Raw genomic sequence first — 23,066 nt, forward strand, 5'->3', positions numbered from 1 at the left:
GCAGAGCCCCTGAGGTAACAGAACCCTCCCATTAGTGACCCAATTTTACAAATTACACTTATCAATAAATTCATCTAGGGGTGCAGCGATCATATTGATCACTGATATATACATTGATATACACATAATTTTATTCATTGGGCAATGAAGAAAGAATAATTATATTTTTACTACCAAAATTTAGTTTTAACCCCAGATTTTACATTTTCACAAGGGAAAATGAGCAAAAAATGCAAATGGCAAAAAATTGGCCTACAATTTCTGATGAATAAAGAAATACCCCATATGTGGCTGTACTGTACTGCTTAGCCATACGGAGTGACTCGGGAGGGTCAGAGCGTTATTTTCCTCATTAAGCGCAGATTATCCTAGAATAGTTTGTGGACTCCATACACATAGCCCCTGAGTGCTAGAAGAGCAGAATCCCCCTTCAGGTAACCCCATTTTGGAAATTATAACCCTTTGAAAATTTATCTTCAGGTGTAGTGACAATTTTGACTCCATGGGTGTTTTCCATAAACAGGCAGCAGTGGATGCTGCTGAGCGAAAATTGCAAACTGTCATTGTAATGACCGGTATGTTTTAGAGACAAGTACATTGTAGTGACCAGTACATTGTAGTGATCAGTATGTTGTAGTGACCAGTACATTGTGCCCATTTCATGCTTCTGGAGACACGCACCAGTAAATTAGGCGGCTCTCATCGTTATAGAAATGCCAGACTTGTGCAAGCTAAATGTAATTTAGGCATATTGTGGGGCTGAGAAGGGAGAGCTCATTTGGATTTGGGAGAGCAGAATGTGCTGGATTTTTTTGGGGGGGCGAGGTGCCATTTTGCTTTTCCAAAGCCTTTGTACTACTGTGGTGGGGGCCGGGATTGGGGGGTGGACCGCTGCTTACCTACCTTTCCTAGCTGTCACCCTTCTATCCTGTCAATCTCCGTCTCTTGTGCACAAACCGTCCCCTCCTTACACCAGTCACGTCTGTCCGTCAAGTCACCTTCCCCACACTCCCCTGCCTTTGTCCATTGTCGTCCCGACAATTGTACTCCCTACCTACGTCGTTCTGAAGCTTGTCCACAGTGTGTTGTCGGACCGGTTGTTGGGCCAAAACACGCGGCCCACGGGGCCGAACTAAACCCGGAGCACCATGTTCCGAGCAGCCTACTGCTACTCGCCAGTGCGCACGTCACGTGACAACTTCTTTCGGGTTGGCGAGGTCCACCCGGACTACTCTACGGCGTGAACCTCCCACTACTCTCCCCTTCCACTACCTTCAGCTCTCCGGAACGCCATGACCGAGGCCTTTCGCCTACCAGATTATCATTGGCATCCGCCCATCCTTTTGGGGTGTCCGTGGTGTCGGGGACCTGACTGACGGACCACTGTCTGGTTCAATGTTCTTCGTCTCTTCGTCCTTCACCTAAAAAGAGTCATGGTCGGCATCTTCGTCACATCTACCTCGTACTCGGAACCTGTTACACATTTTTTTCCTTGGTTAAACACACTACTCATTAAATCAACTTTAACATCCTTTTACTTTTACTTTAATAACCGTAGGAGTTACTCAACTGGAGTAACCCCCTTTTTCTCTCTTTTTTTTTTGTTTTTTGTTTTTCCAAACATGTTAACATTATCTCCAACACGATATTTTCCGCACAACATCTTTGAAATAAAGACTCCCCCTCCCTTTAACACTAATCTCCCTTTTCCGCATCCCCGCTATGTCAGGAAAAAGGTCAAACAATAAAACATTCTTCTTAGGCTGGTTTCACATTTGCGTTTTTTAGCGCTGGAAAAAAACGCATATGTGCGCATGCGTTTTTTCCCCTATATTTAACATGGGTGCGCATACCTGCGCGCTTGTAAGCGCATGTATGCGATTTTCATGCGTTGCGTTTTTTTGGGGTGTGCGTTTGTATTTTCCAGACGCAGCATGTTGCATTTTTTGGCCCTGCAAAAAAGCGCATGCGCACATATGCGCACGTTTTGCGCTAAAAATGGCCATTATAGCCTATGGATGCGCATATGTGCGCACTGGCATGCTCATGTATGCGTTTTTTTGCATATGCGTTTTTTTTTTTAACCATGGAATTTAGGGGTTTGGGTTAGAGTTAGGGTTAGTTAAGGGGGTTTAGGGTTAGGGTTAGGGTCAGGGTCAGGGTTAGGGTTGGGGTTTGGGTCAGGGTTAGGGTTAAGTATGGTTTGGTTAAGGGTTAGGGTCAGGGTTAGGGTCAGGATTAGGGTTAAGTATGGTTTGGTTAAGGGTTAGGGTCAGGGTTAGGGTTAGGGTCAGGGTTAGGGTTAGGGTCAGGGTTAGGGTCAGGGTTAGGGTTAAGTATGGTTTTGTTAAGGGTTAGGGTCAGGGTTAGGGTCAGGATTAGGGTTAAGTATGGTTTGGTTAAGGGTTAGGGTCAGGGTTAGGGTCAGGGTTAGGGTCAGGGTTAAGTATGGTTTTGTTAAGGGTTAGGGTCAGGGTTAGGGTCAGGATTAGGGTTAAGTATGGTTTGGTTAAGGGTTAGGGTCAGGGTTAGGGTCAGGGTTAGGGTCAGGGTTAAGTATGGTTTTGTTAAGGGTTAGGGTCAGGGTTAGGGTTAGGGTCAGGGTTAGGGTCAGGGTTAGGGTTAGGGTTAGTTAGGGTTTAGGGTTTGGGTTAGGGTTAAGTATGATTTGGTTAAGGGTTAGGGTCAGGGTTAGGGTTAGGGTCAGGGTTAGGGTTAGTAAAGTCATGGTTTGGGTTAGTGTGAGGGGCCACCTAATGTTGGAAAAAAACGCAAACGCGGTAAAAACGCACTAAAAACGCATACAAACGCATAAAAACGCTGCGTTTTTTTCATGCATGCTCATAAAAATGCTTGAAAAAAACGCAGCAGTTGTATGCTTTTGTATGCGTTTTTTCAATGCGTTTTTTTGCGGGAAAAACGCGCTGCAAAAAAAAGCAAGTGTGAAACTAGCCTAAACCTGGAAAAAAACTGTCCTCGTTGCCTGCACAACAGTGCAGCGAAATCACGACAGTCCAGGCCATCTCCTGATAGCAGGTAGCAAGGGGCCCCACAGCCGTGGAGCTCCTGGGATGCAGGGAGAGTCCTTTTTACGGGGGCTCGTGACCTTCGGGTTCAGTGATTACAGCTACCGCGTAGTAGCCGCGGGGACAGTACTCCTTGTAGTACGACACCAAGTCCCCCTCTCGCAACGCCCGGCCGTGACGGATGGAGGTGGTGGCTCGGGAACGGGGGCATCGCTCAGCCCGGCGGAGGCCGCAGAGCCCTCTGCAGCCAGGCTTACAGGAGCGCAGGAGGCCGCACGGTGCGGCCGGGTGGTGGGGGCTGCTTGCGGAGCCGCCGGCAGAGCCGGGGGAACTCTCACCTTCCCCAGCTTCCAACATGTCACCCCGTGCCTCTTTCCACAGCCTCCACTCTTCACCCTGCCGTCCGGTGGGGCTAGCCTCCAGGCTCGTGGTTTCCGCGGGGAGGCTCCCAGGTGATATCTTCGGCGGCTGCTCCCGCAGGGCCCACAGTCGCTCCTCCTCTCCGCCCAATGTCTTGAGGACTGTCTGTGATTCCAGAAAGCAGGTCTCCCAACGAGACTCGACCTCCCGACGCCATCGCAACTCCAGGTGTCCGAGGCCACGGCAACTGCAGCGTCGCATCCCATCCAGTGGGCACCAGTTGAATGGCGCCAAGCAGCCGCAGCCGGTCTCCTCTCCCGGGCCACTCCCGCTCCTGGGTGGGCCAATGGCCGACTTCTCCACCCATCTGCCAGGGTACAGTATGAGGGGGCGGCGGTCTCCAGACCCACACCGCTCCCCCCTGGGGTACGTTGGAGATGGCCCCAGTCCGTCCAGAACAACTGCAAACGCCCGGGCCTCTCCCCGGGTTTGAAGTACCACAGCCATATTGGACCGCTTCTGGTGCCGCCCAGGATCCTCTGATGACAGTGATGATCCGGAAAAAAGTCTACAATTTATAATCCCCAGGTGAGCTGTCTTGTAATCGACAGGTATTTGTAATCCACAGGTATTTGTAATCCACAGGGGAGCAGTCCAAGTTCTTTTGGATTCTTCAGACGCAGGCCTGCCACGGAAGATGTCGTGTTAGCGGCGGCGATCCTGCCGACTATGCCAAATGTGGTGGGGGTCGGGATTAGGGGGTGGACCGCTGCTTACCCTGTTCGGATGACACAGACACCAGGCGATGCAAGTACGAGGCGGAGACAGATTACAGTTGTAACAGTTCCGGATTTATTCGTCGTCCTCCTGACGACCAGAACAACGCACCGCAGCCTCTTTACAGTTCTCTACCTCCAGGCCCGGTACCTGCACCTTTGCTCCAGTCGAAGTAATGTCCCTCGCAGATCTTGCACTGGGGCTGTCCTAGACCAATCTACCGCCAGCGCTTCACCTGCCCGAGGTTGTCGTCCAATCGGTACCCCCGGGGCCTCGTCTGTCCTGCGATCCGTCGGGTCAGGGCCACCCCCCTGACTTTCTCTTTCCTGTCAGTCCCTTCGCCGAGCTCTTCGCTGTTCTCCATCTTCTGCCGAGCTCCTCCCGTGACTAACCTGCCTGGAACCCTATCCTGTTCTATTTATCCCCTCTCTCATGGGGACTTCCCCTCCTGGGTTCCTATCACCACCCCCCATGACTAAGCATTTCTCAAGCCCTCAGCTGCTGTTAAGTCCTGAACTACTCCCCCCTGCCATCTTGTGGTCATTTCTCGGTACTGCACTCTCCTATCTACCTTTCCTAGCTGTCACCCTTCTATCCTGTCAATCTCCGTATCTTGTGCACAAACCATCCCCTCCTTACACCAGTCACGTCTGTCCGTCAAGTCACCTTCCCCACACTACCAGTACCATGAAAGTGAAAACCCCCAATATTTTCATTGACAGATGATGGACCTGATTTGGGACTTGTTTTTTTTGTGGACTGATTTTATTTTTCAATTATTATTTTGTGATTTAAAAAATTGTTTTACAATTTTTTTATTACTTTATTTTTTTTTTTACTTTCTGCAGTCTGATCGCAGTTCTAATGCATTACAATGCACGAGCACTGCATGGCTTTATTGCGTTAGAACTGTCAGAATTGTGCAGACACAATAGTTAGATCATGCACTGTGCATGATCTAACTAACTTGCTATTGCCTGGTGACGCAGATGTCATCATGACAACATCAGGTCACCATGGCAACGATTAGACTAACCACGATGACGTCGCGGGGGCGTTGGTCGGAGTACACAGGGGGACTTCCTCCCTCTGCATGCCTGCTAAATACTGTGATCGCTAGCAGTAGTATTTAGGGGTTAAAGTGCCTGGTGTGGGCGCTACTCCTGCACTGACCGGCGGTGATCACGCATGCATCACCTCTTTGTGCGCAAAATTTCCTGGCTGTCTCCATACATCTAAGGTCGGTAAGTAGCAGCCATCCTGGGCGTATGGATACCTCAAAGGTCGTAAAGGGGTTAACTTGATGATAGTGGGGAAAGCTGCAGGTTAGTGTACATTTGCGGCTGCTGTGTCTGATGGCAATTTTGGTGCCCAGACCCCATTGGGGCCGGGCTGGAGAGACCTTACTTTTATGCTGGGAATCACTCTCCATGTGATGGCGGTGTGAGATCAGTGGCCCAAAGTCATTTAACCCTTCAATAGTTATGCAAATTGTTAAAATTGACTGCCCACTCTGATGCCCAGAACCCGTTTGGGCCGGGCTGGAGTGACCGGCATTAGATATGTGGGGCATCACTATCAGCGTGTCTGCACCAATAGGCCAAACTCATTTAACCCTTTGGAGCACGGGCCCCTACAGGCTGAGGAGCAGGAGCTCTCCCTCGCTCAGTGACTGGGTGACAGACCGCAGACCACCAGCATATAAACACCGCATTCCTCCACTGCACGCACTGACCCTCCTGTAAGCCCAGCTGCGGGGAAGTTCATCTCTTGCTTCTTCCCATTGGTGGGGCTCATGTCTAATCTTCGCGCCGATTGGTCAGAATCCTGAGCTCCTGCTCTCCGTGACAGGAGGGCGTGGTCTGCGCGACTCCGAGTTTGCAGAAGTTTCCCCCCTGGTGACCGGACTGCAGCTGCTCTGTGTTTGTACGAGGAGGCATCGATCGGCGGCACCATGTTCCGAGCTGTGCTGGGGAAGGTCTGCTCCAGGGCATCACAGGTGCCCCTGGGCGTCCAGATCGGCAGGTTTTCTGCTGCAGCCATTCCTGCCCCCAACCCTAAGCCCGACGTCCACTATAACCAGGTAATCACCCCATGATTGTGCTGTGCATTGGCTACAATGGAAGTCTGTGATAAATGTACGGGCTGAGCCTGAAATCGCTGCGATGTCGGGCTAGAGTTGATCGTTCTACCGATCTCCCCTTTAGTTCTCTGTGCAGTGTGATCTGCTGCAGATCTCGGCCTCAGTCCTGCGATTTCCCTCCGACTTCCTGGTTGTGGAGGCTGCAGTGTATCCACCCAGCCCCGCGCCTCTGGTATTACTTGCTAGCACCGGGTTGATCGGTTGCAGTGTCAGATGTTTTACACTCTTTGCAGCTTTGAAATAATTTTTGATAGGAATGTTGTAATGATGGCGGGTGAGATCAGCCATTAGGCTATGTGCACACGTATGCAGAAAATTCCGGGCTGTAAACCGGACTCCTTCCCAGAAAACACGCGTTTTTATGCATTTTTTTTCCAGAGCGTCCCCATTCTCATAGAATATAGCTAGAAATGCGGATTTTTCTGCGAAATTAATGAACATGCTGCGTTTTTTACCACGATGTGGTTTTTTTCGCGGAAAAGAACGCATCAATATGCACAAAAAGTGCAGAATTCATTAAAATGAATGGGATGCTGCTTTTAAACGTTTTATTTGGTAAAAACGCGAAAAAACGCTTACGTGTGCACATACCCTTACAGTGATCAGAAGTATTAGGCCTGTTTCACACTTCCGTTTTTGTGTCCGCCAAACGGATCCGTTTCCGTTTTTTTGACGGAAACTGATGCAAACGGATCCGTTTTTTTAAAAACGGATCCGTTTTTTTGACGGATCCGCGGTAACCGTAATGGAAGTCTATGAGACAAAAAAAACGGATCCTGCAAAAAATGGCGGATCCGTTTTTTTACGGAAAACAACGGATTTTGACGGATTTGAAAAAACGGAAGTGTGAAACAGGCCTTACACAGTGGGAGTGATGGGCCGAGCCGGAGTAGCAGCCACATCTAAGCCTCCATCTACACTGTGGAGATGTGCAATGGAAGAATGACTAATATTTAGTGAGTTTATTTCCTATTAGAGTATGTGCAGACGGTCAGTAAATGCTGGTGGTTGGATACTGCGTACTTGTGCATCTTCCAACTCACAGCGTCCAGATGTTACAGCATAGTGGATGGAATATCAAGAAATCCCATGCCCACTATGCGTCCACAGACGACTGCGAAGACGGACATGCAGACTGTCTATTTATCTTGTGGAGACACAAGCCTCCGCAAGATAAGTTTCACCCATACAGTGTATAGGACGCAGTGAATCCGTACTGTTATTTATTTTACTCATTTATATAGCGCCATTACTTCCACAGCGCTCTACACACATTATCGTATGGGGCTCACAATCTAAATTCCCTATCAGTATGTCTTTGGAATGTGGGAGGAAACCGTAGAACCTATAGGAAACCCACACAAACACGGGAAGAACATACAAACTCCTTGCATATGTTGTCCTTGGTGGGATTTGAACCCAGGACCCCCAGTACTGCAAGTCTGCAGTGCTAACCACTGGTTCTGTGATGCTTATTCACCTGTGTTCAATAGACAGCAGCACTTTGGATGCAGTGGACATGTGCCGCTGCCAATTCTTGAACGTGTGCATACACCCTAGTAAATATTAGTAAATATTTACATTCCCACCATAAAACCATTTTGGAGAATATTGCTTTTCTTCTGTTGTTCCTGGACATTTACTTACCGTATGTTGACAACTGGGGGTGTCAGTACAGAGACTCGCTGTCGGGCCGCATGGTGGTTCAGTGGTTAGCACTGCAGCCTTGCAGCTCTGGGGTCCAGGGTTTAAAGCGAACCTGTCACCAGGTGGCCGATGTGAAGGCCCACCACCTTTTGGGGCTGATATACAGCATTCTATAATGCAGTATATCTGCCCACAACCTGACCTGTAAGAGAAGAAAAATAACTTTTAATTATACTCACCTGTGGGGCGGTCCAAGGGGTGTCTTAGGTACTGGTCTGGCGCCTCCCATCTTCATGTGATGCTGTCGTCCTGCTTGCTTCATGTGGACGACGCAACCCTGCATCAGCCACACAGTCTCCTTGGCATCGCGCTTCTGCGCAGGCGTACGTTTCTTCCCTGTTGAGGGCTGAGCAAAGTACGGCAGAGCGCAGGCTCCAGGAAAGGTCAAAGAGCCACACACCACCACAGATCTAGATAAATTCCTTGAGGAATCTAGTTTCCAAAATGGGGTTACTTGTTTGGGGTTTCCACTTTTTAGGCTCATCAGGGGCTCTCCAAATGTGACATGACACCCTTAGACCATTCCATTAAAGTTTGCATTCCAAAACGTTACCCCTCTCTTTCCGAGCCCTGCCGTGCACCAAAACGGTGTTTTCCACCCCACATATGGTGTATTGGCGTTTTCAAGAGAAATTGCATAACAAATTGTGGGGTCCATTTTCTCCTGTTACCCTTGTAAAATGCAAAATTTGGGGCTAAAAAAACATTATTGTGGGGGAAAAATTAAATAAATGAAAATTTAGCAAGTTGTAGGAAAGAAATTTTTACCACTATCATGAAATGCAATATGTCACGAGAAAACAATCTCCGTCTCAGAATCGGTGGGATCCGTTGAAGCGTTCCAGAGTTGGTACTACATAAAGTGACACTAGTCAGAATTGTAAAATTTGGCCTGAACGTGATGATGAAAACCGTCTCGGGGTGAAGGGGTTAAAACAATAGGTCACTTTGGGTGAAGGGGTTAAACAATCGGTCTTTTTCTGATTTTTCAGACACTAAAGACAAAACCAAAACTGCCATGTAATAGAATGTGAACACGTGTTCTTTAAGGAACGGGCGAGTGCTGAATGATTGGTGCAATTCAATAAAAGTTGCAAGTTGTCAGTTGATTTTAATGGCCGTATGATCTTCCTTTACTGATAAGGATCTCGTCACTCTGCCTAGAAAGTGGCATCTTTCCAATGTACATCGTCGACAGACAATGCAAACGCTCAAAGTGCTGAAAATGTTTGAGTTGGGAGACATACATTTATTGATCAAAAGCACCTGTTAATGCAATGGTTTTTCCTGAATGTATTGTAATGCACACATTGTAGATTCAGACTGAAGGCAGCAAAATTGTGAAGACATACATATGGAATCAAAGGGTAAAGAAACGTGTAAAACAAACCAGAATGTGTTAATCCTTAGATTCCTGGAAGTACCCCCTTTTTACTCTGCCAATTTTACACCCCCTGGACTGCAAGCAGCCTCATCAGGCAGTCCCTGGAGTAGCTTTCTGACAGCCTTGAATAACTTGCTGAGCATGTCGGCTGCCTTTCCTTCACTCTGTGTTCAACTCATTCCAAACCATCTAAACTGTCAGGTGACTGTGGAGTCCTGTCATCTGATGCAGCACTCCATTCCTCTCCTTGGTCACATAACCTGGAGGGGTTTTTTTTGTTGTTTTTTTTATAGGGTAGGGAGTTATTGTCCTGTTGCAGCACCAATAATGATCCCACTGAATGCACGTTGTTGCAGAATGCTGTGGTAGCCATGCTGAGTAAGAGATGCCTTGAATTTGGAATAAATCAACAAGTTTCAGCAGCAAACAACTCTCACACCATTACACCTCCCCCTACATGCTTCATGGTGGGCACAAAACTATCTGCTCACGTTTTTGCAAAGACGTGTTTTTTTTCTTTTTTCTTCATATTTTGACTCTTCAGACCAAAGTACATATTTCTGCTGATCCAATATCCAGTTATTGTATTGTCTCAAAAAAGTCTCTTGTTTGCAGAGCTCAGTAGTGACTTTTTTGCAGCAATTTGCCCATAAAGTCTTGCTTTTAGCTGAGCACTAGATGTAAAGTAGCAGACACATCTCAACATCTGTGTACTTATGGTGTTATCAGAGGTATTGTCAATGTACAGTTGTGGCCAAAAGTATTGACACCCCTGCAATTCTGTCAGATAATACTCAGTTTCTTCCTGAAATTGATTGCAAACACAAATTCTTTGGTATTATTATCTTCATTTAATTTGTCTTAAATGAAAAAGCACAAAAAGAATTCTCCTAAAGCCAAATTGGATATAATTCCACACCAAACATAAAAAAGAGGGTGGACAAAAGTATTGGCACTGTTCGAAAAATCATGTGATGCTTATCTAATTTGTGTAATTAACAGCACCTGTAACTTACCTGTGGCACCGAACAGGTGTTGGCAATAACTAAATCACACTTGCAGCCAGTTGACATGGATTAAAGTTGACTCAACCTCTGTCCTGTGTCCTTGTGTGTACCACATTGAGCATGGAGAAAAGAAAGAAGACCAAAGAACTGTCTGAGGACTTGAGAAACCAAATTGTGAGGAAGCATGAGCAATCTCAAGGCTACAAGTCTATCTCCAAAGACCTGAATGTTCCTGTGTCTACCATGCGCAGTGTCATCAAGAAGTTTAAAGCCCATGGCACTGTGGCTAACCTCCCTAGATGTGGACGGAAAAGAAAAATTGACAAGAGATTTCAATGCAAGATTGTGCGGATGTTGGATAAAGAACCTCGACTAACATCCAAACAAGTTCAAGCTGCCCTGCAGTCCGAGGGTACAACAGTGTCAACCCGTACTATCCGTCGGCGTCTGAATGAAAAGGGACTGTATGGTAGGAGACCCAGGAAGACCCCACTTCTTACCCCGAGACATAAAAAACCTAGGCTGGAGTTTGCCAAAACTTACCTGAAAAAGCCTAAAACGTTTTGGAAGAATGTTCTCTGGTCAGATGAGACAAAAGTAGAGCTTTTTGGGCAAAGGCATCAACATAGAGTTTACAGGAGAAAAAAAGAGGCATTCAAAGAAAAGAACACGGTCCCTACAGTCAAACATGGCGGAGGTTCCCTGATGTTTTGGGGTTGCTTTGCTGCCTCTGGCACTGGAGTGCTTGACCGTGTACATGGCATTATGAAGTCTGAAGACTACCAACAAATTTTGCAGCATAATGTAGGGCCCAGTGTGAGAAAACTGGGTCTCCCTCAGAGGTCATGGGTCTTCCAGCACGACAATGACCCAAAACACACTTCAAAAACCACTAGAAAATGGTTTGAGAGAAAGCACTGGAGACTTCTAAGGTGGCCAGCAATTAGTCCAGACCTGAATCCCATAGAACACCTGTGGAGAGATCTAAAAATGGCAGTTTGGAGAAGGCACCCTTCAAATATCAGGGACCTGGAGCAGTTTGCCAAAGAAGAATGGTCTAAAATTCCAGCAGAGCATTGTAAGAAACTCATTGATGGTTACCGGAAGCAGTTGGTCGCAGTTATTTTGGCTAAAGGTTGTGCAACCAAGTATTAGGCTGAGGGTGCCAATACTTTTGTCTGGCCCATTTTTGGAGTTTTGTGTGAAATGATCAATGTTTTGCTTTTTGCTTCATTCTCTTTTGTGTTTTTTCATTTAAGATAAATTAAATGAAGATAATAATACCAAAGAATTTGTGTTTGCAATCATTTTCAGGAAGAAACTGAGTATTATCTGACAGAATTGCAGGGGTGTCAATACTTTTGGCCACAACTGTACAGTTTAATAGGCTGGTAAATCTGTTGAACTTATCCTCTGCAGTAGAGGTAATTCTTTGTTTTGTTTTCTGGGGTGGTCATCATGTGAGCCAGTTTCATCATAGCTATTGATGGTTTATATGACTTGCACTTGAGATCTTCAAGATTCAAGGAATTTTCCAGCTTGACTAGCCTTGATGTCTTGTAGTGATGACCATTTCTCTTTATTAAGTTGAGTGGTTGTTGCCATATTCTGGCTTACAACAGTTGTGGTATATGGCTCAGCATTGTATGGCACTGTGTACCAATATTTCGTCTGCAAAACACTCCTGATTGCAAACACATTCTGAATGCCAACGATTCCACAAATGAACTCTTGACTGGGCCTGTTCATTAAGTAGACATTCCAGATCACTACCACATGAAGCTGCTTGAGTGAATGTCCAGGGTGTGTAAAGCTGTCAACATAGAAAAATGGGGTAGCTTGAGTAATCTAAGGTGGGTTATCATACACTCAGGTTTGTCTCACACGTGTTAATTACACATGTGATCCTTACTGGTTTTGCTGCCTATAGTTTGAGTCTACAATGTGCACAATGAGCATAAGGACAACCATTGCATAAACAGGTGTGTGTCCAATCTTTTGACCCATATTATATCTGTTGGATGAATGATCAATTGTCCCAACAGCTATCTGTTTATAGCCCTCTTAAAGGGAATCTGACAGCATAATTTCACACCCCAAACTATATGAGCATTTAGGTTTTTCAAAGACAGTTCCAGCAATACCTTTACATGGTCTGTCATTTCTTCTATTACTGGGAAATCGGTGTTTAAATTGACATGTAAATGAGGCTGTAGATCTTAAGCCTCTGTCACACCAGCTCTATTTCTCGCCCAGTACCATCTCCTGCTTGACTGACATCCTCTATACTATGTCACTTTGGGCAAAGGGGTCTTGCAAATTACTTGTCAGTTAAGCAGGAGCATGTGGTGCTAGACTGGAAATAGAGCTGGAGTGACAGAGGCTTAAGAACTACAGTAGCTCTTCAGCCCTCATTTCCATATCAATTCAAACGCTGATTTCTCTAACACAGGAACAGACTGGCCACGTAAAGTTATTGCAGGACTTGTCTTTGAAAAAGCTACATGCGCATGTAACTAGAAATAAACATGAGCCCGATACTTTCAACAAAACACAATGCGGCAATCCTTGGAAATAAGCCGCCAAAATAATATTATGTTCCGCTCCATAAACATACAAATTTAGGAGAAAAAAGGGAGCAAACGAATCCAAGTAGTATGAAAATATCAAAATCCTTTATTAAATGCGGGCACAGACAATATACATAAATAACCAGCAAAGTTGCAGATGACAAATGGACACCAATATTAAGAAGGCAGGTGGGGGTGAAAAAAAAAAAAAGAAAAAGTTTGTTCCACGGCTGGGGGTAACTGTGCACCACCTGGTAAGCTTTTTCCATATGACTGTCACATGATGTAACTTATGATGAATGTTATGGATTCTGCTTGCCGTCATTAGCCCTATTGCCTGATTACACATCGGCTGGTTGCCCTGAGGATATTTTGTCCAGCAATTATTTGGCATTTTAACAGCCCTTGTGTCAGCTTATTATTATTTATTATTATTATATATTTTACAAACTATCCTGGCTAATGTTGTATACAGGTGCAGTCATTTTTTTTTCTTTCTTTTTTTTTTTTTTTTTTTTACCCCAACCTGCCTTCTTAATATTGGTGTCTATTTGTCATCTGCAACTTTGCTGGTTATTTATGTATATTGTCTGTGCTCGCATTTAATCAAGGATTTTGATATTTTTATACTACTTGGATTCGTTTGCTCCCTTTTTTCTCCTAAATTTGTATGCGCATGTAACTAATTTGAGGGGTGAAGTTGTACTCCATTTTCCATTGACTGTTGGCTAAATATCCTATGAATACTACTGCTCTTACTGGAGCTTTGGACTGGCTGTAGGCAGAAGTCACAAAAGACCTTTGATTTTAGTCCGCAGTTCTTAGTAGTTTCATCAGCACCCACTGACTATCACGTGTGAGTTATCAGGCCATTTACTTTTGTTTCCCTAGCAGATGAGCAGCGCCAGAGACTTGTGACTGCCTTTATTTTCCCGTGTTCACATTAAAGGGATCTTTCAGGTTTAATATATTTTCTTAGTGTTGCGTCTGTTTCTCCAATGCCTTAGAGGTACACATACTTACTGTGGTATATGGCGCAATAATTTATTTTCACGCTCCTCCGCACCCCCTTCCTCCGATGTCAGTGTTGCCTTAGGCAATGCTGCCCTCAGATTACTTGTTTATGAAATTCTAATATTTGCCGCACAACGAGGGTGGCTCAATAAAGGTATGGTACAAATGCAACAATTACCTGATGTCTCCCGGTATTTCAGCTGAAAGGTACAATAGATCTACACAGCCTGCATATCCCTGTTAAAATGCCTGTGTTTTGTTTTGTCATGTAAAAACCAAATCCTACCAAGAAGAATCATTTTAAAACTTGTTTTATCTTTGTCACTCGTATTCTGTACACTTCAATATAAAAATAAACTGAGATCTTTTAGGATGGAAAAAAACGTAAAGAACCAAAATATGCACACCTTTAAACTAATACATTTATTGAAGTTCATTTGAATTTATGATTCATGTTACACCCCGCCTTACTGATCAAGGAAACCTGTCGGCAAAGAGAGAAAATTATATTACCTATAGCCACAATAGAAATCTGCAGGCAACTACTGTTTTAAAGGTGCAGTATTCTAATTGGAAATACGATTACAGTAAGAAAACGCAGGTCTATTCTCCCTGCAGCCGCTGCCTTCCAGCCATCATGCCGATGCAGGAGGGTGTAACGGTCACCGCTCACTACACATTGAGCGATGCAGGAGGGTGTAACGGTTACTGCTCACTACACATTGAGCGATGCAGGAGGGTGTAACGGTTACTGCTCACTACACATTGAGCGATGCAGGAGGGTGTAACGGTCACCGCTCACTGCACATTGAGCGATGCAGGAGGGTGTAACGGTTACTGCTCACTACACATTGAGCGATGCAGGAGGGTGTAACGGTCACCGCTCACTACACATTGAGCGATGCAGGAGGGTGTAACGGTTACTGCTCACTACACATTGAGCGATGCAGGAGGGTGTAACGGTTACTGCTCACTACACATTGAGCGATGCAGGAGGGTGTAACGCTCACCGCTCACTACACATTGAGCGATGCAGGAGGGTGTAACGGTTACTGCTCACTACACATTGAGCGATGCAGGAGGGTGTAACGGTTACTGCTCACTACACATTGAGCGATGCAGGAGGGTGTAACGGTTACTGCTCACTACACATTGAGCGATGCAGGAGGGTGTAACGGTCACCGCTCACTACACATTGAGCGATGCAGGAGGGTGTAACGGTTACTGCTCACTACACATTGAGCGATGCAGGAGGGTGTAACGGTTACTGCTCACTACACATTGAGCGATGCAGGAGGGTGTAACGGTCACTGCTCACTACACATTGAGCGATGCGGGAGGGTGTAACGGTCACTGCTCACTACACATTGAGCGATGCGGGAGGGTGTAACGGTTACTGCTCACTACACATTGAGCGATGCGGGAGGGTGTAACGGTTACTGCTCACTACACATTGAGCGATGCGGGAGGGTGTAACGGTTACTGCTCACTACACATTGAGCGATGCGGGAGGGTGTAACGGTTACTGCTCACTACACATTGAGCGATGCGGGAGGGTGTAACGGTCACTGCTCACTACACATTGAGCGATGCGGGAGGGTGTAACGGTTACTGCTCACTACACATTGGGCATGCTGTACTCCCGCACACCACTCCTGTTGTTACTCAGACAAGTTTGTATAACTAAGCTAGTAAAACAGCATTTGAACCAGTAGCAGAAAAACTTGTCTCTAATCTGCTTTTCATCTCCAAACTTCAGGAATGTTCAATCTACTTTTACCTATGAATTCTCTTATTTAAAGGGACCTGTTTTTATACCCAAACAGAGCAGCACATTCACTGTAGTGTGCATGCACCAACTTTATCTGCGGGTCATTGGCGCGCCTTGGCCTTTCTCCGCATGTCCACTATGGTACTTTACTCTGTGGAGGGCAGTTCAGCTGTACAGGAACACAATGGGGGACACTGTGAAGGACAGAGGAGGCGTCATCCGTATGAAGCGGGAAAGGAGGACGATGTTAATATGAAGACAGGAGGCCCTGGATCAAGATCGGAGACACCCATTGAGCTGCTCAGTGCTGTCTGTGGGTACAATAAAAGCCCTTTTTTTTTTTTTTTTTTTTGCAGAGCGGATTGTGGACATATATACAGCATATTAGAATGCTGTAATAGAGGGCTGAAGTATGCTGACCCTACTTTATATGGGGGAAACCTGGTGACAGGCTCCTTATGAAGGGACTCTGTCCACTCCAAGTGACTGTTCAAACCACGCACAGGCACTTGGTGCACCCTTGTCGTGGCCAAACATTTTATCCTGTTTCTGACATGATTTTTTTGTCTGTTTGGTGTGTCATGCTTAAAATAAAGCTGCTTTGTTTTTAATACTTCCTGGTTTTTTTTTTTTTTTTTTTTCTTTGACAACTTTATTGGCATACTAAGGTGCAGTTTTAATGTGTTTCTGCCACTTGTGCATTTTTACTTGTGTAATTTGCACACCACTTAAAGCAAGGCTATGGAGAAATTCCTCTAAAAAAAAAAAAAAAAACTCAGCGTACCCGCAAGAGAAGTTGGCATGCTGCAGACTTGAAAAATGCACCGCAGGTCCGTCTGCGCAGCATTAAAAAGAAGCCTAGTGGTCATGAGATTTCTATAATCCCATTCATCCCATGTTGACAGAACTGTAAGACGCTGCATTTTTGATTCAGCAAAAAACAAACAACATAAAAACACACTGGAAGTTCATCGTGGCAACATGGCATTTTAGACCCTAAGAAGGGTGGATATGGATGGAAAACAAGTGGGTGAGAAAATGCGCTTAAGGCTATGTACCCAAGTATGCAGAAAAAAAACAGACTCCTTCCCAGGAAAAACACGCGTTTTTTTTGCGCTTTTTTTTATGCGCTTTTTACAGGAGCATCCTCCTGCTCATAGAATATAGTTAGAAATGCGGATTTTTCCGCAAAATTAATGAGCATGCTGCATCTTTTTCGTGGGAAATAAAACGCATCAATATGCACAAAGTGTGGCATTCATTAAAATGAATGGGATGCTTCTTGTAAGTGTTTTTTTTAAGCGTTTTTGCCGGTAAAAACGCAAAAAAAAAAAACGCTTACGTGAGTACACAGCCTAAATGTTTGGGCATGCCATGGGTGCACCGAGCACAGAGTGATCAGGGAACTCGCAAAGTGATTGCTGGTGAGCAGTAGATAACACAATGGGTGAAAAGTCTGAGGGTGGGCACCCCAGCGCAGGCGAGTGTGTGTGAGGCTATGACCTTCTCTTCCTTCCTGACAGTTTTCAGGTTTGGAGTGTGAAGGTGTAGACCTCTTTAAGTTAGGGCTGTCGGGTAAGCAGGGTCGGACTTTCGAATCCATGAAAGTACTATTTATCCTCAGAACTTGTGTTTGTTAGGGAATGAGGCCGAGATCTAGAGGAACAAAGCTTTGGGCCTACTGAAAACAAACACTTTGGGGAAATGTCGAGCTCCATCACATACAAGAGATCAATAGAAAATTGAAAAATGTGTCAAATATTTGACAGTCTGCAGGGTTTTCATTGTGCTTCTGATAATTTTCTTATTGCAATATACAAAGTGTGAGGATATTAAAGGCATTGTCCGGGCTCATGACTTCGATTATCTAATCTTCAAATAGGTAATCTGTATAAGATAGGTGGGGGGTATGACACTTGGCACCCCCTCTGATCACAGTTTACATCCAGCTGCCACAGAAGCTGACAACAGGTGACTAGAGCCGGAACTGCACAGATCCATTCACTGTCTAGTTGCCGAGGACTACAATTCGACTATTAGGCCAGATGCATATGATCCAGAAGTAGCAGCGCTTTGGAAGCAGCGCATGTTAACTGCTTCCAAACCGCTGCCGTCTATTGAACGCAGGTAAATCCGCATGTGTTCACTGAACTATGCGGATTCACAGTGTTCAATACACTGTACGGGTGAGATTTCTGTTGCCAAGACTAGTGTCTCCGCAGGAGAAACTGACATGCCTCATGCCAGTCTTTGTGGGTGATCCTTGGGCATCTGTGGTTACCTAGTGGGCATGGGATTTCTTGAAATCCCATCCACTATGCTGTAACATATGGCCGCTGTGGGTTTGACGCTGCATAAGTAAGCAGCGTCCAACCCTCGGTAACTCCAGATCGTGTACAAGTACCCTTAGACAATGCAAGAGCTAAAAACAGCTGATTGGGGATGGTAATTGTCGGACACCAAAAGAAATGAGTGACGACACATTACAGTAGAGATAATCAATATCATAAGCCTGGAGTATTGTGATGGTGGTCTCGCAAGCCGAGTGTGAATACCTTTTAGAAAATCTACTCAGATGAATATTGTGTCTTTAGCTATTTAAAATTTAACCCCATAGCAACCATCAATCCCTTTTTTTTTTTTTTTTTTTTCCTTCTTCTGACCTGAGAATATGATTAAGGGTGGCTACACACCAGAAACATGTCAGTTGTTTTCTATACAATATACGCAATAATATCACATGCTGTTTTTTTTTTTTTTTTTTAATCAAAATGGGCCTATTCAGATGTTAGCAGCTTTTTTAGTGGTAAATATGTTTTTTTCCGTCCCGTAATTGCACTGTGCATTAATCTTTATTTTTAATCTTTATTTTTTTAAATAACACATTCCGTTTACAGTTTGCACACATTATCATCACTGTCCCCGATGGGGCTTCACAATCCAAATTCCCTATCAGTATGTCTTTGGAATGTGGGAGGAAACCGACGCAAACACGGGGAGAACATACAAACTCCTTGCAGATGTTGTCCTTAGTGGGATTCGAACCCAGGACCCCAGTGCTGCAAGACTGCAGTGCTAACCACTGAGCCACAGTGCTGCCCCATTAATTGCTGGAAAGCACCTCCAAGGATTAGTACACCACCTGACTGTGGTTCTGGATATGTTGACTGGTGCGGTTTTCAGAATGGGATCACTTTTGGGCTTTTTCCAATAAATGCCCCCCCCCCCCCCAATAGGTCACTAAAAATTTTCTATTTTTTTTGTAAATTTCCTTGGAAAAAGGCTTTTAAATGTTTTAAATTTTGATTGTGAGCCCCATCGGGACAGTGATGTGTGCAAACTGTAAAGCGCTGTGGAATATGTTAGCGCTATATAAAAATAAAGATTATTATTATTTAAGCCTTTTTAACATCCTCACAGATTAAAAGGCATTTTATAAATGGTGCTGATATATTTTGTGTGGTTTGACTATCTGGATTAATGGTATAAACATTCAAAGTTTGCAAATTGCTCTTTTTCTTTAATATGTCAAATGTCTTTTTGTATAAATAAACGCAAAACATATCGACCTAAATTTACCTTACATTGTACTTTATGTATCACGAACAATTGTTTTCAAAATCACTGGGATACGTTTGAACATTCCAGAGTTATTGCCGCATAAGGTGACACATGTCAGACTTGAAAAATTTGACTTGGTTAAAAACTAATATTCAACGATAAGCTTCAACTTTTACTGATGTAATATACCTCCTCATAAACTGTGAATAAGTTTATAAATTGTCTATGGTTTGACGTTTGACACTGTATGACCCTGTTTCTCCACTGTTTCCAGTGTGTCGGGGATATAGCATTATTGCTCATTAAACACATGAATGCCGTTTAATATTAAATATCAGATTTGGCGGACTTGTAAAATATTAAGATTTCTCTTTTCAGCTCTTCATAAACAATGAGTTTCAAAATGCCGCCAGCAAGAAGACATTCCCTACAATCAACCCTTCCACTGGAGAGGTCATCTGTCACGTTGCAGAGGCAGATAAGGTAACTTGTTAATGTGTATTGTTAAAATGGCAGATAATTTTTATTTTTTTCTAGAAAGAAATCTAATTGGTATTGCAAAAGCAGTAAATAAATATCCACCTTATGGAAATGAGGCATTTAGTAACTTTTTCTTCTCCTTTGTAATATATTTTAATATCCCGGAGTGCTGCCAGTACCTCTGGGCATGCCAGTGTACTTTAGACTGTACGTTATCAGGTTTTCATGATAAATCTGCTGCTACTCCTACTACTTTTACTGCTAGAAGGCGACACAGAGCTGTTTGGTGCCTAAAATTACAGGAATCAGTCCCTGCAGTCATCGCTTCACTACATACCAGCAATTGTTGGATTAATGTCTTGTCGTAAGGCAAATGTTAACTGAACCAACCAAATTTTCTTGTGACTCGCCAACCAACGTTCAATTATGTCGGTTCCCCCATTCTCCATCACTGGCAGATGATAAAAATAAACACTCCACCGCCACTAAAATGTCATCTACACAACTTCCTGGATAACCCTTCAGTTTATGTGAGGATTTCCCATTCCAGGTCTACAGTCCTATGTTTGGGCATTTGCTGTCCACGTCTGCATTCTATGCGTACACGTTAAGTATTCGAGGTGTTTTTTTTTTTTTTTTTTTTTTACCTCAGTATTTGTAAACCAAAACCAGGAGAGGAACAATCAGAGGATAAGTGGAATAGAAACACGTCACCACTTCTGTATCTATCACCCACTCCTGGTTTTGGCTTATAGATACTGAGGTCAAATACTCTACGTGTGCCTGTGGCCTTATTGCAAGGACTCCTCCAGCTGTCCTATTTTTTTCTGAACAGTGTAATTTGGTACAGTTTTTATCATTTTTGTATCTTGAGTCCAGGTGGTTTCTTAAGCTTCTCTTATTAAACCATCCTGAAAATCGGACAGCACTAAGCTACTGTGAGAGTTAGAGAGGTGTGAGGAGTTCTGAGTGAGTCTCGGGTGTGTCAGGGTCAGGGCCAGAGTGAGTTGGTGCTTGTTGTTGTGCAGAGCACAGGACAGAGCGAAGCCAATAGGTCTGGCACTCACAGCGTACACAGTGATGCAAGTCGTCCACAGTAACTGTCTCGGATGTGGACAGTCCTATTCCTGGAGGTGAACCGGAGGTGGATATTCTATGCCCGAAAGAGGACTGGCTTGTAACGATTGCAAAACAGGTGGATATGGTGGCCGGCTGCGATCCAGAGGATAACCTGGACTGTGTACGGCCGTGAGAAGAGACTGTGATACAAGCCGTGTACGACACCCACAGGAACTAGTCAGAGGAGGACTAGCGTGTGTAGTGACTGCAATCTAAAGGATGCTGTGTACTATGAAGTGCTATGAACTGGTGTGAACTGAACACTATTAATATTCACTGAGGTTATATGCATTTGTGTGGATTGGAATCTTTTCTGTGTGAAGATAACACATTAAAGAGACTTTTATGTTTGAACTTTGTGGGTCACTGCTAGTGATGGGCGAGTAGCATTGTGGCTTGGGTCTCCCCGAGCATGCTCGGGTGATCTCCCGAGTATTTTGGCGTGCTCGGAGATTTATTTCTTCGTGTCTCAGCTGCATGATTTACGACTTAATGTGAGGCAAGGTCCCGGCAAACACAGGGAAGAGGGATGAGCACTTCTCTCCCACCATCTTGTCCAGGATGACATACAGCAAAATCTACAGTGGAATGGTTCACAAATAAATTTATCCAGGTGTTAGAATGGAAAAGTCAAAGTCCAGACCTGAATCCAATCGAGAATCTGTGGAAAGAGCTGAAAACTGCTGTTCACAAACGATCTCCCATCAAACCTCACTGAGCTCGAGCTGTTGGCCAAGGAAGAATGGGCAAGAATTTCAGTCTCTTGATGTATAAAACTGATAGAGACGTACCCCATGCGACTTGCAGCTGGAATCATAGTAAAAGGTGACGCAACAAAGTATTAAGTTAAAGGGGCCGAATAATATTGCACGCCTCAGTTTTTGACTTTCCACAAAAATTTAAAATAACCAATAAATTTTGTTCAACGTCACAATTGTGGCCCACTTGTTGATTCTTCACCAAAAATTGACATTTGGTATCTTTATTTGAAGCATGATATGTGGGGAAAAGGTTGAAAAGTTCCAGGGAGCCAAATACTTTCGCAAGGCACTGTATTTGTAGACAGCTATTAAGTCTCCTCTCAGTCTTTTTGCAAGCTAAACATTCCCAAATCCTGTAACATTTCTTCATTGGACATGGTTTGCAGACCGGTCACCATTCTGGGAGCTCCTCTCTGAATTTGCTCCAGTTTGTTTATGCTTTTTTTTTTTTTTTTTTAAATGTGGCGCCCAAAACTGGACACCGTATTCCAGATTAGGTCTGACCAAAGAGAAGTAGAGGGCAATAATGACTTCATGTGATCTAGACTGTATGCTTCTGTTAATACATCCCAGAACTGTATTTGCCTTTTTTGCTGCTGCGTCACACCCTATTGACTCATGTTCAGTCTGTGATCTATTAGTATACCCAAATCTTTTTCACATGTGCTGTTGCTTAGCCCTATTCCTCCCAATCTGTATATGCTGCATGTGCAGATAGGTATCCCGAGTCTCTCAACTTCATCAGGATGTTACTGTGTACAGTAGGGTGACTGCAAAAAATCGGTCGGAATTTTGTCCGTCTGGACCCCACAAAACGATTCCCCTTTCCAGATATTGAGATAGCCAAAATTTGAGCTTGATCAAACGACGTTAACCCGTGCCGCTCGTCGCTCAAAGTTTGAAAAAATCCAAATTGAGGTTTTTTAAGATTTAGGTATTTTGCATAGTCTGTTAGACTATAAAGAATGTGACAACAACATTGCAGAAATAGCCCTGACCAAATTCTCGAACCATTTGTGGTATTTGAATGCAGAGTTGGTGGGATTATCGTTTTTTGATCCCACCATTACAGACAATGAAAAGTTGTTAATGGCTAATAAATTGCTCAGTAGCACAGATGAACCATCAGAGCACGCTAGGGTTGTAAAGCCAAAAATTAGGAAAGAAAAATTTAAAAGAGGTAGGAAGTTACCGACTTTAGCGACCTTCTGACAAAAGATGAAGAACAAAAGCAATATGTCCTGCAAGTTGTAAGCAAATGCCGAGCATTATATTCTGACGTTTCAAAAACTACTTTAACAAAAGCTATAGAATAGATTAGATAACTATGTAAAATTATCAACTCATGTAGGTTAGCGTGCTCTGATGGTTCATCTGTGCTACTGA

General features: G+C 44.3%; 1 protein-coding gene across 2 annotated transcripts in view; it reads left to right on the forward strand.

Annotated features, from left to right (window-relative positions):
* The first annotated feature begins 5,266 nt into the window (after positions 1-5,266).
* The window catches only part of LOC141078926 (aldehyde dehydrogenase, mitochondrial), a 43,340-nt gene continuing 25,540 nt past the window's right edge, over positions 5,267-23,066 (forward strand). The window contains exons 1-2 of one of the 2 annotated variants that reach the window (XM_073565274.1): positions 5,267-5,407; positions 19,699-19,803. Coding sequence is in view for 1 of the 2 variants with exons in the window: in XM_073565257.1 (XP_073421358.1) it covers positions 6,118-6,246; positions 19,699-19,803 (234 nt within the window). In the remaining variant the exon portion in view is untranslated. Of the gene's footprint in view, positions 5,408-5,905; positions 6,247-19,698; positions 19,804-23,066 lie in introns of those variants that run through there. The other variant, XM_073565257.1, reaches the window with a different exon arrangement.

This window comes from Dendrobates tinctorius, unplaced genomic scaffold, assembly GCF_039654945.1.
Source record: "Dendrobates tinctorius isolate UK_male_01 unplaced genomic scaffold, ASM3965494v1 ptg000003l, whole genome shotgun sequence".
NCBI lineage: Eukaryota > Metazoa > Chordata > Amphibia > Anura > Dendrobatidae > Dendrobates > Dendrobates tinctorius.